This window comes from Nannobrachium achirus (genome assembly GCF_963921795.1).
Source record: "Nannobrachium achirus genome assembly, chromosome: 13".
Classification (NCBI taxonomy): domain Eukaryota; kingdom Metazoa; phylum Chordata; class Actinopteri; order Myctophiformes; family Myctophidae; genus Nannobrachium; species Nannobrachium achirus.
Window position 1 is genome coordinate 47,728,354 of NC_137833.1, and position 15,853 is coordinate 47,744,206.

At 42.8% G+C, this 15,853-nt stretch overlaps 1 protein-coding gene across 1 annotated transcript in view; it reads left to right on the forward strand.

Annotated features, from left to right (window-relative positions):
- hpse2 (heparanase 2) overlaps positions 1-15,853 on the forward strand; it is a gene marked incomplete at both ends in the record, with an annotated part of 187,045 nt that overhangs the window by 78,312 nt on the left and 92,880 nt on the right. The window contains one exon of the mRNA XM_080740808.1: positions 15,206-15,379. Within this exon, the coding sequence (XP_080596934.1) occupies positions 15,206-15,379 (174 nt within the window). The remainder of the gene's footprint in view (positions 1-15,205; positions 15,380-15,853) is intronic.

The following is a 15,853-nucleotide window of genomic DNA, read 5'->3' on the forward strand; positions in this document are numbered from 1 at the left end:
TGTGTGTGTGTGTGTGTGTGTGTGTGTGTGTGTGTGTGTGTGTGTGTGTGTGTGCAGGCAGGCAGGCAGGCAGGCAGGCAGGCAGGCAGGCAGGCAGGCAGGCGGGTGTGTGTGCGGGCGGGCGGGCTGGGGGGGGGGGGGGGGGGGGGGTGGGGACAGTATCTCTGTAGCCATTAAACGAAACGGGTTTCTTACATTGATGCTCCTACATCATGCAAGCACCAGTTAAAGTTACTTTCCATCCCTCATATACTGTGTGCACCCCATAACCCACACACTGCACATCATTTTGGAGCTCATATCTTTGAACGGGTAAGGGCTAGTTTACTTAAAGGGGGCCTGTCACCTAAAGGATTACTGTCACTTTAAGAATCATCCTAAAAAACAAGTTAATATTTTTATGATGTCATTGTGGGGATGCACATTTATAAGCCAATCAAATGAATTGTCTGTATAGCCTGACCGTATGACTACTTACTGTACTGGTCAGCTGTTGGGCAGATTACACTGAGAAAGTTTCAGACTGTTTCAGGATGCACACGGGAGAGAGACCACATGACCACATACTATTATAATTTCGGGGCTCACAGCGGACCTTTAAGTAAAAAAATGTGAGTACTTTTTTGCACCACTGGTAACCTCATAAACCCCATCGACCGGAGTCCCCCAGGTCTCAATGCTCGCGCCTCCAGAATAGGGACGCTACAGAGTTCACATGGTTAACAATACGTTGTCATCATACTGCAAGTCTGTTTTCTCTCTACCTTTCCCCTCATCCAGTCAGTTAATGAGCTCACCTGGTCGCAAATGTGTGTCTGGGCGGGTCTGGGGGCATGTTCTGCCAGGTACCGGAGCCAGCATATGGTCCTCATCTGTTTCCCGTTGGCCCTAGGAAGTGTGGGTCGGGGGGTCAGGGTAATATTTATGTTTATGGCACGGCTCCAAACCGATCACATTTCAAAACATCTAGTCCGAGGTATTCGGGGGTTTTCACTGGTGAAAAATGGAAACACTTGCAGGGCCAGCAGGGATACTTCTTGACTGCAGGCAGACAACGTGTGCATCGAGCTGTTCCACCCACGGATCCGTGCACAATTCTGGGCCCTGGGTTGAAAAATAGCAGATATGCAAGCTCACAGCGCGGCACCGAGTGCCGCGCTGCGAGCTTGTAGATCTGCTATTTTTGAAAAATCTTGAAAATGTGTGCAAGTCTTTGCATATTTCAAATCCTTCTAAGGTTTTTTGAAATGTTTCTATGTCAGTGGTGCTCAAACTCTTTCATGTGAAGGACCCTCAAAATGATATGTATTTGGCCACGAACCCCCATCTCAAAATATTTAGTTCCAAGGACCCCCCCAGAAGCAAAATTTGAGTTACAAATGTTCGCTTAAAAAAATACATATATTCAAAGATTTGCATACATTTTCACGTCTTTTCAAAAATAGCAGATCTACAAGCTTGTATATCTGCTATTTTTCAATAGCTAAAGTATAAAATAATTAAGGCCCCCTCCACCTTGGGTCCTTGTAACTCAGTTACCCCCCTTGTGACGCCCCTGACTCTGTGTAGGTTTAGTCTAACACACCGGTGGTTTCCCAAACGGTGTGCCGATCGAGGCACACTCGTCTGCTGTGTGACAAGTCCAGGGGGTGCCTTGGGATTTTGGTGACAACCGCACAGTGTTATTGCATTGTATGCAGTTAAACAAAAAGATACGAATGATCTTTTCATTTACTCTATTAGCACTAATTTCCTAATAGAGAGTCAAATTATATACCCTTTAAAAATGTATTTGCTTATTCTACCTGGCATTCTTATTTTGGACAATTCTATATATATTTTTATATAGAATTGTCCAAAATAAGAATGCCAGGTAGAAGAAGTAAATATAATTTTTAAAGGGTATATAACTAATTTGACTGATTAGGAAATGAGTACTAATAGAGTAAAAACTGTCAGGGCTGTGACCGTACCCCAAGGGCACCGTCACACAAATAATACGCTGATAAGCGGATTATGCCTATGCATTTCAATGTGAATGGAGCAAATTATTGGAGAAATCCCCAATGGCAGATTTCTCAAAAAATCCGCTCCATTCCCATTGGAATGCCTTGGCAGAATCCGCTTATCAGCTGGCAAACCATACTTTGGTGTGTGTGCAGACTGTGCACCCTAACAAAGAATCTCTACATTGCCGTAGCAGGCCTGCAGCTTCCTAGGAGTTTGTTCCAGACAGGGACATGCTGGGCCCCTGATTCAGCCCGGGAAAAAGAGTTGGAGAGGCCCTCATTGCGCGCTATAGAGAGAGATCTCTCTCTATAGCGCTGCTGCTACTCAAAGATTTGCCATTTCAGATCATGACAAGTGACAAGCCAGTGGGCCAATTACATGAGTTATATTTTGTCGTTGTCGGGTGGAAACCTTGTATGTCCAAAACCGTTTGTTTTGTATTTATCATTTTAAAAATGATTTAAACTAGTGAAAACAGCCGATCTACAAGCACACAACGCCTCGCACCGCGAGGCGTTGTGTGCTTGTAGATCTGCTGTTTTCACTACTTTTGTGCAAACAGTTTAATTTTTACTTTTGTGCAAATAGTTAAATTTTTTCCTAATGGCCGGCCTGGACCGGCCAGGAATGAAGCGGCCGTTCGGGAGTTGTCCCGCTTTTCCCAATGGCCAGCACGTCCCTGGTTTTATATGTGGCTGGTGACCTGGACACTGCTTCTCCAGGTTATCGCCCGATTCTGGGACAGAAAGCAGATCCTGTCCCAGAAGACCCAGAGAGGTCTGGATGCTTCATGATGTACTACAAGATTAGAAATGTGTTTTGGCCCTAAATCATTCAGTGCCTTATATATAAACCAGTAGTGTACGGAGCCAGAGGAAAGATCTAAGTACTGGAGTTATGTGATCCACTCTGTTGGTATTGGTAAGGACTCGAGCGGCATATACTGTATGAATCAAGTATGTATATCGTCGCTGTCGGGCAGAAACCTCGTATCTCCAAGTTTCAGATGTGTACATTTCTTTGGTAAAGCCCTGTTTCATCATACAAGACTGTCGCACAAGACTAGTGAAAATAGCCGATCTACAAGCACACAACGCCTCGCGGTGCGAGGCGTTGTGTGCTTGTAGATCTGCTATTTTCACTATTTTAAATCATTTTCAAATTGAATCATTTTCAAATGATAAATACAAACAGTTTTGGACATACAAGGTTTCTACCCGACAACAACGATACAATTAAACTGCAGTTTAATTTAGTCTATAACTGCATAAGTAATTATAAATACACACTTAAACACTTAAAGCCCTATTCAAACATTCCACCAAAATAGCTGATGTAACACGTTAAAGCTCATACTGTGTATCTGCAATTCTTATTTTCCCCCTTTTTTTTAAAACTTTCGAAAACTTTGGAAAAGGTTCGGCGGGGCTGAAAATATATCGGTCCGGGGCTCAACTCTTGCCCTCCCCGGGTCGGGTCAGAGGCCGGGTTTCCGCGGCGATGACAGCAGTTATAAACGTGAGTGACAGAGTCATGTGTAAAAGTACAGCAGAGATGGCCGCCATCCGGGCCCTGCAGAGAGCCGGCTCCACAGGGCTCCACAGGTGTCCATGATGGGAATATCAGTCTGTTTGGATTCTCACTGAGGAACACCGTGGACCACTGGCCCCGCTGACCTTGCAAGGCCCATGCAAAGGTTCACATGTAATTAATAGACAGTTGTGTAAAGCAGTGGTTCTCAACCTGTGGGTCGTCCCCAAACTATTTTGGGGAGTCCACAGATGATTAACTTAAATTAATGTGCAACGTTTGTTTTCTCTCTAGGGCTGTCACAATTATTACATAATCGTCTAATCGTGATTATTTGACATTATCGCAATTATTTTGTCATAATCGTCATAATCGTGAATGTTGAAAAATGTCCGAAATAGTGGAAATAGCAGATCTACAAGCTCACAACGCGTCGCATCGCCAGAACCACCCCCCCCCCCCCCCCCCCCCCCCCCCCCCCCCGCCCGCCCCGCCCGGCCAAACCAGCTAATTAACTCATACCTCTATCAAAGTTATTTTTTTAAGTAGTAAGTTGTCAAATATGTCAGTAATTTCTTTGTATATTTAGGTTATGTGTCATATCTACCATACAACTTCAAAGCCTAAAAGCCAAACAGAAATGTAATTATCAACGACAAAAACACAATTAAATCGTTAATCGCCAATTATTTGAGTGACAATTAATCGTCATGTAAAAATGTCATATCGTGACAGCCCTATTTCTCTCTCAACAGTAAACAAACCAACATTAAGTTTAAGTGTACTAGCCCTTACCCGTTCAAAGATATGAGCTCCGAAATGATGTGCAGTGTGTGGATTATGGGATGTGCACTGTGCACACAGTATATGAGGGATGGAAAGTAACTTTAACTGGTGCTTGCATGCTAATATGTAGGAGCATCAATGTAAGAAATACCCGTTCCATTTAACGGCTACAGAGATACTGTGTACCGATCTGCATGATTTTGGACAACATCTGTAACAGGGCCAGAACCACCCCCCCCCCCCCCCCCCCCCCCCCCCCCCCCCCCGCCGCCCGCCTGCCCGCCTGCACACACACACACACTTCCCCCCCCCCCCCCCCCCGTGTGTGTGTGTGTGCGTGTGTGTGTGTGTGTGGGTTTGTGTGTGATTGTGCATGGCCTGAACAACAGCGCCCCTCCCTTAACATGTGTGGTCACAAAAGGTACTGTAGGCTAAATAGATATAGATACACCATAAAAATGCAATTATACAGCATACGATTTGTGAAAGTGACAAACGGGCTTCACAGTTATGTCAGGTGTGTTCATATGCTGATGGTGATGCGATTTCAGATCAATTGCTCCAGCCACTGAGGAGAAACGCGGTTTCAGACAGACACTCAGACAGACAGACAGACAGACATTCGGAAAATTATATGTTAGATAGAGGGTATCTGCACATTTCTAAAGTCACAATTTAAGGACTTTTTAATACCTCTAAACTGAAAAATTAAACATTGGCCAAATTCTCAAATATTGGAGACAGAAATTGTGGAAGTAGACAATCTACATGCTCGCAACACCTCGCAACGCGAGGCGTTGTGAGCATGTAGATCTGCTATTTTCACAATAGAACCGTGTTATACAAAATGTAATGCCTCAACTCTTAGTGCTCGTCAGGGTGGGGGGGTCCCCAGTTAAAATATGATTATTTTTGGGTCGCAGCCTGAAAAGAGAACCACTGGTGTAAAGTAACTAAGTCACTTAAGTACAATTTTGAGGTATTTGTACTTTACTTGAGTATTTCCAATTTTCAATACTTTTACTTCTCCACTACATCTCAGAGGAAAATATTGTACTTTTGCTCCATTACAATTATTTGAATACTTTAGTTACTAGTTATTTTGCAAATATACATTATTGTATTAAAACATACATGAACCACTTTAGCCCAATTTTCTACATAGGCTATTTGAAAATAGCAGATCTACAAGCTCACAACTCGATGCGACATGTTGTGAGCTTGTAGATTGGCTATTTCAAACATTTTAGTAGTTTTACTTTTGTATTCCAGACTTTTACTTGCAGCAGAGTATGTATACATTGCAGTATTGATACTTTTACTTAAAGACCGGCTGACACGGCCAAACCAGCTAATTAACTCATACCTCGCGATCCCCGTAGAGACCGTAGATTTCCCGCTGTACCGCGCTGCCATGCCCGTAGAGCCCGCAAGGTTTAATTAGCTTTAATCATTATGAAAGGATTAAAAGTATTAGCGCAGATTTTCGCTGATTCTGGCTCTTTAGGCCCGCCTAAAGAGTACGAGGGTCCAACTTTCTCCTTCTCCCCAGCTCTGAGCCTGAGCCCTTTTAGCAGCCATCTCCTGCTGTCTTTCCCCTAGAACACCGGAGCATGCACGCACTGAAGTCCGCGGCTCATACACTCTGTGTGTTGTGTGTGTGTGTGTGTGTGTGTGTGTGTGTGTGTGTGTGTGTGTGTGTGTGTGTGTGTGTGTGTGTGTGTGTGTGTGTGTGTGTGTGTGTGTGTGTGTGTGTGTGTGTGTGTGTGTGTGAGAGAGACGTGCGCGCGTGTACACACACACACACACACTAGCTCTCGAAAATAGCCGTGCGGTGCGGCGCTACAAGCTAACAACAATGCGTCACGTTGTGCGCGGCACCGCACGGCGGACGAATTATACATTCACTACTTACTGATACGGCCCGCCTCCTTTTCAGACTGTTTGGAGAAAGACCACGTGACCTACTGTATCATAATGTTAAACTTCTGGGCGTGTCAGCCGGTCTTTTAAGTACAACATGTTTGTACTTTTTCCACAACTGTAATTAGATTGCATGTTATGTGGACCGATGCCAGGTTCATCTGTTGACCTGGCATCCTATAATGATGAGCATGTACACATGCACACATATGCACACAAACACTTTTTGTGAAACAGTTAAAGCTCTATATTCTGATGGTAATCACTGCTATGGAGTGTTTGTTCAGTAACAGGGTATCCCTGTCTCTCTAGATCCTTAGTAAACAGAAAGTACATTTCCAGGTGGGCTGCCAATTTCAGCCAATCAGGAAATAGTAACCATTTTCAGCTTAAAATTGAATGTGTTCCAGTTCCAATTCTTTGTGTCACCTCTTCCAATTATCGTGTCTCCTGTGTGAGTTCTCCCTCCTGATTGGATGAAAGTGGTATCCAAACCTGAAAGAGAGACAGGGAGACTAAAAACAAAAATGCTCTAGCAAAGATTACTATCAGAATATAAAGCTATTTAAGACATATTTAAAAGTATACAGTATATCACTTACCCTACCTCAATACGGCACCCTAGCGGTAGTTTGAAGGTATTACCCATATTGACAACACTTTCTTTCTATGATGATGTAAGTTAACACCTTGACGTCCGAAATAGAATGGTGGTTGGTAGATTAGCCGTGACATTTCTATTATTGTATTGTGATCTGAGACATAATATTATGTTTATAAACATGACCCCGCAGCCCCTCCATCTTGAACAGCGCCGCTGTTTTTTCTTTTTTTTTTTTCCCCAGGCCAGTAACTCACCATGATTTTCTCGATTTCCGTTGGGATAGAATGGGGGTTTTGGCCGATCGTCGATGTCCCCGTGCGTTTCGCGTGCGCGATCCTTTCACGTAAATGTCCCCGCAAATAGTCCATGTGTGACTGAAGAACAGAACTGAAAAGTTTCGCTAGCATAGCCCCAAGCATGGCTGCTGTAGGAGCTCGAGTGTGCAGACAGCAAACGGATGGCTGGGAGTAGCCTTGGAGAAGGAGAGGCGCTGACGTCACCTCTGCTTCATGCACGGTCTGCATGAGCTATCAGTGCACGAGTGGTGACTAGGGAAGGTTAGACGATCGCCGATTTTCGGATCAAAAGCTTTTATTCCGGTTTTAAAGACAAAGTCCGGGAATGTACGACGTGGCTGAGAGTCCCTGGGGGGATGTGCGATATAGTACGGTTTTAACATTAAGGGGCTCCCCGTGGCTTAGAAGGTGTTAAAAATCACTATACTTAATTGCTGGTCACTCACAGACTATTGCTTTTGGCCAGAATCGTAGGGCATTACAAATCTTGTTGTAGTACATTATAGAGTTGCTGTGAACCATTGCCTTTGATGCACTAGTATAGTTTATAACTAGTGGCCCGGAGACCACCAGTGGTCATTGAGGGGGTTTTAGCTGGTCCCCAGCTAAATGATGGAAAGTTACCAAATGGACCCTTATATATCTTTATCCAAATGGACCCATACGGGTCCATTTGGTTTCATTTCACACTCTCAAGAGTTACATTATTGTTAAACATCTGCATTACTTAATTTACAAGAAGTCTACACTATGTAGAATGTAGAATATTTTTTGGGATTCAACGTTGGCCTGTTATCTCTCCTATCCCACATAATTACGTAACTGCAATGAAATTAAAGCCAAATACATCTTTTATGTATGGTTTAGTTTGACCAAGTAACAGGCAGTAGAAAAGAAGACAATGACATATTCAGAGTTATGTGGTTATATTTAGCCCAAAAGACTTAAAAGAAAGCCTAAAAGACGAAGACTAAAAGACTAAGACTAATCCCAAAAGTCTAAGACTAAAATATTTTGATGTTTAGTCGACTCAGACTAGACTAGACTAAAACAATTTCAGAAGACTAAGACAAGACTATGCTGAAAGAATTAACACTGTGTACTAGATATGACACATGGCATACTTGTGTGAGCATGCGCATGTGTGCGCTCACACACACAACGTGGGTTGTTAACTGGGATCCAGGTCTGAGTGGTGAAGCATTTAAGGAACATATGACATCAGATGGAACCTGATGTTTCGCGTTACGTTTTACATGGCAGAATAAAACCTGATCATCAAACGATTCTTCTGCCAATAATAAGAATAATGGGTATATATTAAAAATATATATAAAAATAAAACCCACACATGGTTGGCATGGGGCAGGGGCGTGGACTTTAAAAATGCCCACCTTTGAAAATAAAAATGAATGGGGCGCCCGCTGGCCTAGTGGTCCAGGCGCATACGTACCACATACTAGGCCAGAGGTGGGCAACTTTGATGATAGAGAGGGCCACTATATTTCTGACTTCACTCCAGAGGGGCCACATTGCATATTGCTACATCCTATACTTTGTCAGGACGATGATACACGAAAGAAGAAGAATACAAAAGACGCAAAAATAGCTGATCTGCAAGCTCAAAAGGGTCGCAGTGTGGCGCGTTTTGAGCTTGTAGATCGGCTATGTTTGCTTCTTTTGAATTGGAATCCTGAATAATTCTTTGTTCTTTTTTAATTGGAATCCTTAAATCTAACATTAATTTCAAATGCATTTAGTTATACTTATGTTAATTTATGAACGTAAAACGTAAATACAAATACGTTGGACATAAAAAAAAGACGACTAACATTTGAATACTACTATACTAGTCATTAAGCTACAAATAGACTTGAGTAAATTCAGCCCAGTCATGTTTGTATGTTTGGAATTGTAACAGCTGAAATCAATAATATGTGATTGTTTTGATGTTAACCAGCTGAGGGACACATTTAGTGAAGGTGGGGGCCGCATGTGGCCCCCGGGCCGCCAGTTGCCCATGTATGTACTAGGCTATGATGCCTGCTGGCGTCGCCGGTTCGATTCCCGATCCGGACGACCTTTGCCACATGTCATTCCCCATCTCTCTCCCCATTTCCTATCAGTCTACTAAAAAGCCCAAAAAACAAATCTTAAAAAATAAAAATGAAAATAAAAGTTCAGCAACATAGTTTAGAAATGCAGTCAGGGGTCAATTGATACATTTAGTAGTCCTTAAAGCTGCAGTCCATAAGTAATAATTGTGACATGTTGAGAAGCTTGTAGATCTGCTATTTTTGAGAGATTTGTTGGTCTACTCTAGGCTGAAAAGGATTGCACCAAGTACAGTGCAACTCGGGTCTATTTTAAGTATAAATGTTTAAACTGAAGTGATATTGATGAATTCCAAATACGATCAAAATGTTCTGAGGCACCCCTGGACTTGCGTCACGGCACCCTAGGGTGCCCCGGCACCCACTTTGAGAAACCCTGGTGTAGACATACAGTGCTGATTTAAATTCTCAAGAACAGACAGCCTTTGCCTGCTTTTCCTCTTCACGCTTTCTGCTCAAACACAGTGGAGCCAATATTTCCCAGATGATTATGTTTTATTTGTTTATTTATTTTTAACCACTTTCATCATGGCCACTTTCAACATGGCATCCCTATTTTGGGCATAATGTCATTATGGGCGAATGTTTGCTAAAGGCAGGAACACATAGTACGACATGGAAGTGGTCGGGGACTTGTCGGTCCGTTAAAGTATTCCACTCTATATGAGCGTCTTTTTTTTATATCGGTTGTCATCATATCGATGTGGTTCTCACTACACCATTGATCCCCGAGAAGGGATCACACGACATTTCACAGGACTCATAGCCGAGTTGTAGACGAGACGAGAGCCACCACTTGTGGTGTTTTTGCCAATGGGAGGGAGTGATGTTGCGAGAATGGACATTAGCAGCATGACGCTCAGGGATTGGTTGTTTAGAGCGGTGTTTCTCAACCCTTTCATGCCGCGACCCCCACAATAATCATATTTCAACTGGGGACCCTCCACCCTGACGAGCACTAGGAGTTGAGGCATTACATTTTGTATAACACAGTTCTATATTGAAAATAACAGATCTACATGCTCACAACGCCTCGCAAGTATGTCCAATGTTTAATTTGTCATTTTAGAGGTATTAAAAAGTCCTTAAATTGTCACTTTAGAAATGTGCAGATACACTCTATACACTTAAACGTTATGTTGGTGTGATTACTGTTGAGGGAGAAAAAATGTTGCACATTATAGTTAATCATCTGGGGACCCCCCCTGGGGCTACAAATGGCCCCAGAAAACGCCCACAAAACTGATGAAACTGATGAAAAGTGATGACTCATCACTTTTCATCACTAAACCATCGTTTTCTGGGTCCATTTGTAGCCCAAGGAATGTTTTTAGTGCAAAACAAATGCTTGCAATGGATTCAGCATCATGACAAACCCCTAGTTAGACCCCTCACATCCTACTTAAATACCCAGAAAAAAAATGTTTTCTGGGTATTTTCCTCCTGTATAGAAAGTCGATGGGAGACTCTAGCGGCTGATAACATCAATTAAGCTACTTCTCAGAAAGGGTTATCATACCAAAACGTAAACTAGAGACATGTAGGAAGACAAAAATGTAAAAAACGTACGGTCACCTTGGGTGGTACCAATTTGTGAAAATATCAGTATTAGCCCCTGTACTACAATGTGTACTGTACCAGCCCTAAATGAAGAAAATAGTATATATATGTACGGTATATATATGGTGAAAGTAGCAGATCTTCAAGCTCACAGCGCATTCCCTCGGGACTAGGGATGGGAAGATTTGAAAATGCCATGTCACTTACGATATTATCGCAATAATCAAAATATCCCCAACATCCATTATCCTGGGGCGGAACATTTGCCAAAAAAAGATCGTCAATTTTTTGGCAAAGAGATTTGGTAGAGTGTGAAAAAATACGTTATTTTCAGGTAGGGTTGTTCGATTAATCGATTTTTAATCGTAACCCGTTTTTTTTCCTTTGGACGATTTAAAAAAATGGAAATCGTAAAATCGATTTTCACTTTAATTAGGGAAATTCTTACTCATTGGAGCCTTGCACGCGCAAAAAGTACACAGCCCCGTCCTCCTAAAGCAGGACGACAAGGTCCGACACCAAATTAATACTACTTTCTATCTGATGTGTAATTTCTTTGATGCGCGTTTAGCGCACGTCAGACTGAGCAGAGTTCACCACCGCACTGCGCTCACTCGCGATGGTTCAAGCAGCAAACAGAACAAAACGCTGCTGAGCTGGTAAACTTACTTACTTGTTGTAGTTTGAAAGAAGCTTATTAATTCTGTGTTACCCACCTACTGACTGTAGTCTACTCCTACTGTCCCTGTCACTGTGTTAATTTTGCGTCGGGAAGCGAAGCGCTTCGCCTCCGTTTACAATCAGTCAACATCTCCGTGCATGAGTGGTGCAGGGCAGGGGCGTAGCCAGGAATTACATTTTGGTAGGCGAAATGCCTACCAAAATGCCTCACCAGCCTCCAAGAGCTGGCTTGTTTTGGCTGTTTTGTCACTCACTATTGATAATGAAACACTAAGGACGCTAAGTTGTATGTGATTGTTGCACAACTAAAGTTATTATTATTAATACCCTTATTGTTTTATTGCATTTTGCTATTTGGCTATATAAAAAAAATCAAAAAATGAAACAATAATGAAAAAAAAAATCATTTCCTTGCATTTTTTAAATGAAAACAAAATAGTTGAAACAATGTATTATTCTTTTAACAAAAAATCGAAATCGAAATCGAAAATCGGGATTTCAGAGAAAATAATCGAGATTTTATTTTTTGGCCATATCGAACAACCCTATTTTCAGGTCCGTTTTACCAATTATAGAGGGTTTAAATGGTATCGGATATGCAGCCCGACAAATATATGTTGAATTGATCCCAGTGCATGACAGGATCATTTCACGAGAAATTGAATTTCCACAATACGATTATTGTGAGTGCTTTTTTATCACGATAAACGATCGTCCCATCGCTAGAGAAGCGTTGTGAGCTCGTAGATGCCCTAAGTTAGTTTTCAACAACAAAGCGTACGGTTTAACGTGCCGCCTGCGATACTGGAGCAAACACGCATCCACACAAACGCAGCCACACAAACGTGCTCGCGCGCGCGCACACACACACACACACACACACACACACACACACACACACACACACACACACACACACACACACACACACACACACACACACACACACACACACACACACACACACACACACACACACACACACACACACACACAGGGACGTGCTGGCCATTGGGAAAAGCAGGACAACTCCCGAACGGCCGGTTCATTCCCGGCTGTTCCAGGCCGGCCATTAGGGGGCTGGGCGGCCAACAAAGTAAATCGTCACTGTCGGGCAGAAACCTTGTATCTCCAAGTTTCAAATTTTTTCGCAAAGCAAAGCCCTGCTTCATCATACAAGGCCGTCGCACAAAAGTAGTGAAAACAGCAGATCTACAAGCACACAACGCCTCGCACCCCGCAAGGCGTTGTGTGCTTGTAGATCGGCTGTTTTCACTATAGTTTAAATCATTTTTAAAATGATAAATACAAAACAAACGGTTTTGGACATACAAGGTTTCCACCCGACAACGACGAAATATAACTCATGTAATTGGTCCACTGGCTTGTCACTTTGTCACAAATCTTTGAGTAGCAGCAGCGCTATAGAGAGAGATCTCTCTCTATAGCGCACAATGAGGGCCTCTCCAACTCTTTTTCCCGGGCTGAATCAGGGGCCCAGCATGTCCCTGCACACACACACACACACGCACACACACACACTTTCAGTAGATGCAATTCATCACACTGCTTTGAACTGTTTCTACCTCTGAGGGATGGTTCAGATGACGCGCAGATGTCACACATGCTTTAAGTACGCCCGGAGGGCTTTCTGGTGTCAGTCAGGTGTCTGTTTTAGATCACCGGCCTGTTAGAGAACTTGATGGTTCTGTTTAAGGAATTGGAACATGATGTAGGTGTTGAGCAGAGACAGGGGTCCCCTAAACAGAGTAAAACAAACTTGGTGACAGGACCGTGCCTCTACGTCGCACCACAAAACACGGCGCATGACATCTCGTGGATTTATGGACTATGTACAGTACGTAATGTTTTTGCTCAAAGAAGTGCAGAGAGTGGTCGTCTTGTGTTTGCGATCGGGAAGCGAGAGAGGGTAACGACCCCAACAAGGGAGGCTGTTGTACTAGTGTTGTAGTTAACATAGGGTTGTGTGTGTCTATTTTGGGTCGCAGACCCATTTGTTATGGGTCAAGACTAATTATCCTGTTTTTAACTATCATACAAACAAAATTAAAGAAATGCTTTCCAAAAAGACTGCCAAGAAACTTTCTGAAAGCTTTGGGATGCGTTGCGTTTCAAAAACAATTTGTGATAGTTTGGATATTATTAGTATTTTTATTTTTTATTTTGTATTTGTATTTGTAAGTTCAGGTCCCGGGAAGACACCAAATTTCAAGCTAAAATATTTGGGATTGACCATTTGATTGATTGACTGACAGAAGAGACTTTGATATGGATTAGGCTACAGACACCTCTTTCATACAGTGTTCTATCTCTTGGACCCTAATCTCTCAAGACAGATTAAGGAAAACTCATTCATTCAATCTTTATTTTTTTGCTGATGGTTCCCAGATTGCTTGGACCCCAATCTACACTGTACAAATTGAACCTTCCTAACTATCAATCATTTAGCTGGGGACCTCCTATAATGCCCTCAAGGGTGGTCCCTGGACCCCATATTTAGAACCAGTGCTATAGCACACTGTCACAGTGAGAATCCAATTCAATCCATTCAAGGGGGAATTTATGCATGCATTATGAGTACCCACCAGTGGTGTAAAGTAGATTTACTTAAGTACAGTTTTGAGGTTTTTGTACTTTACTTGAGTGTTTACAATTTCCAATACTTTTACTTCTACTCCACAACATCTCGGAGGCTAATATTGTACTTTTACTCAACTACGTTTATTTTTAGTGACTAGTTACTTTGTAGATTTTGATTATTATTACAAAACATACATTAACCACTTCAGCCCACAGTATACATCGCGACATATTATGAGCTTGTACATCGGCTATTTTCAAAAGACTGATTTGAAAAGTTTAAATGGGACATTCTGCACGAAGAGTACTTTTTACTTTTGTACTTTAAGTATATTTTGATACCAATACTGTAGTACTTTTACTCAAGTAAATTTTGAATTCCGGACCTTTACTTGTAAGGCTGAAGCCATATGAAAGTACCTATGAGAGTGGAATCCCCATTCCTCCAATGCATTTCAATGGGAATGGAGCGGTTTCGTGCCAGTAGACCAGGGTTCCCCAATAGGCGGCCCGCGGGCCATTTGCGGCCCGCGGGGGGCTACTGTCTGGCCAACACCAACCCCAGTAATAATGGTGGTATAAGAGCAGCAACAACACTAGTATATCGTCGTTGTCGGGTGGAAACCTCGTATCTCCAAATGTGTACGTTCTTTCGAAGGCGGAACAGGGAGGGTTCTGGAAGTGAGTGACAGGCGTGTTGCTGGCTCTAGGACAGAATGCGCTCTCTGCGTTTTCATTCAGCCACGCACAAAAAGAGTTCACTGGCGACCATACTTTGGTGTGGCAAGTTCAGCCTAACAGAGTATTTCTACATTGTTATTATTTCTACATTCTGCAGTATTCATACTTTTACGTAAAAGTATCAAGTAAAACATTTGAGTACTTATTCCACCCCTGACAGAAGTGCAGAGAAGAACCAAAGTTACAACTGCTTTGTGGGTTTCTCCCGGCCAGGTCTTTAGACAAACTGTACAACTTCAGAAGAGAAGAACCAAAGTTACAACTGCTTTGTGGGTTTCTCCCGGCCAGGTCTTTAGACAAACTGTACAACTTCAGAAGAGAAGAACCAAAGTTACAACTGCTTTGTGGGTTTCTCCCAGCCAGGTCTTTAGACAAACTGTACAACTTCGCTGAGTGCGCCGGCCTCCACCTGATCCTGGGGCTCAACGCGCTGCACAGGAACCCCGACAACTCCTGGAACTCCTCGTCCACGCTGAGCCTGCTCAAGTACAGCGCCGGGAAGAAGTACAACATCTCCTGGGAGCTGGGCAACGGTCAGTAAAGCTACACACACTACCGTGGCTTCTTCACAGCGTCTGTTGTTTCCTAAAATAGTGCACAGGTCTCTGGAAGCCATGTTTGGGGTCGCGGGCCACTTTTTAATGGGTCACAAGGAAAATACCACTAATACTGTTGCTTTTTTAATTGTTATTATTTCAAAAGATTGTGAAAACAATGGTAACATTTTCATGACACTTTTTTCCCCAAAAAATAATTCTAAAAGCAAAAAGTGTCTATTCTCACTTGTTTGGGCCTTGGGCCACTCTTTTGGGTCTTGAGCTAATGGCAACCACTGCTCTACAGTACACATCACCTGCATTGATACCGCGCAGATACACTGATTACACTGGTTTATCCTGTAACTGGTTCCCCACAACCCCTCTTTCTGCCAACATAATTGTCAATGTCAGGCAGAAATCTAGTTTCAGATTTGTAAGTTTTTTGTAAAGTAAAGCTTCAACAAGAAT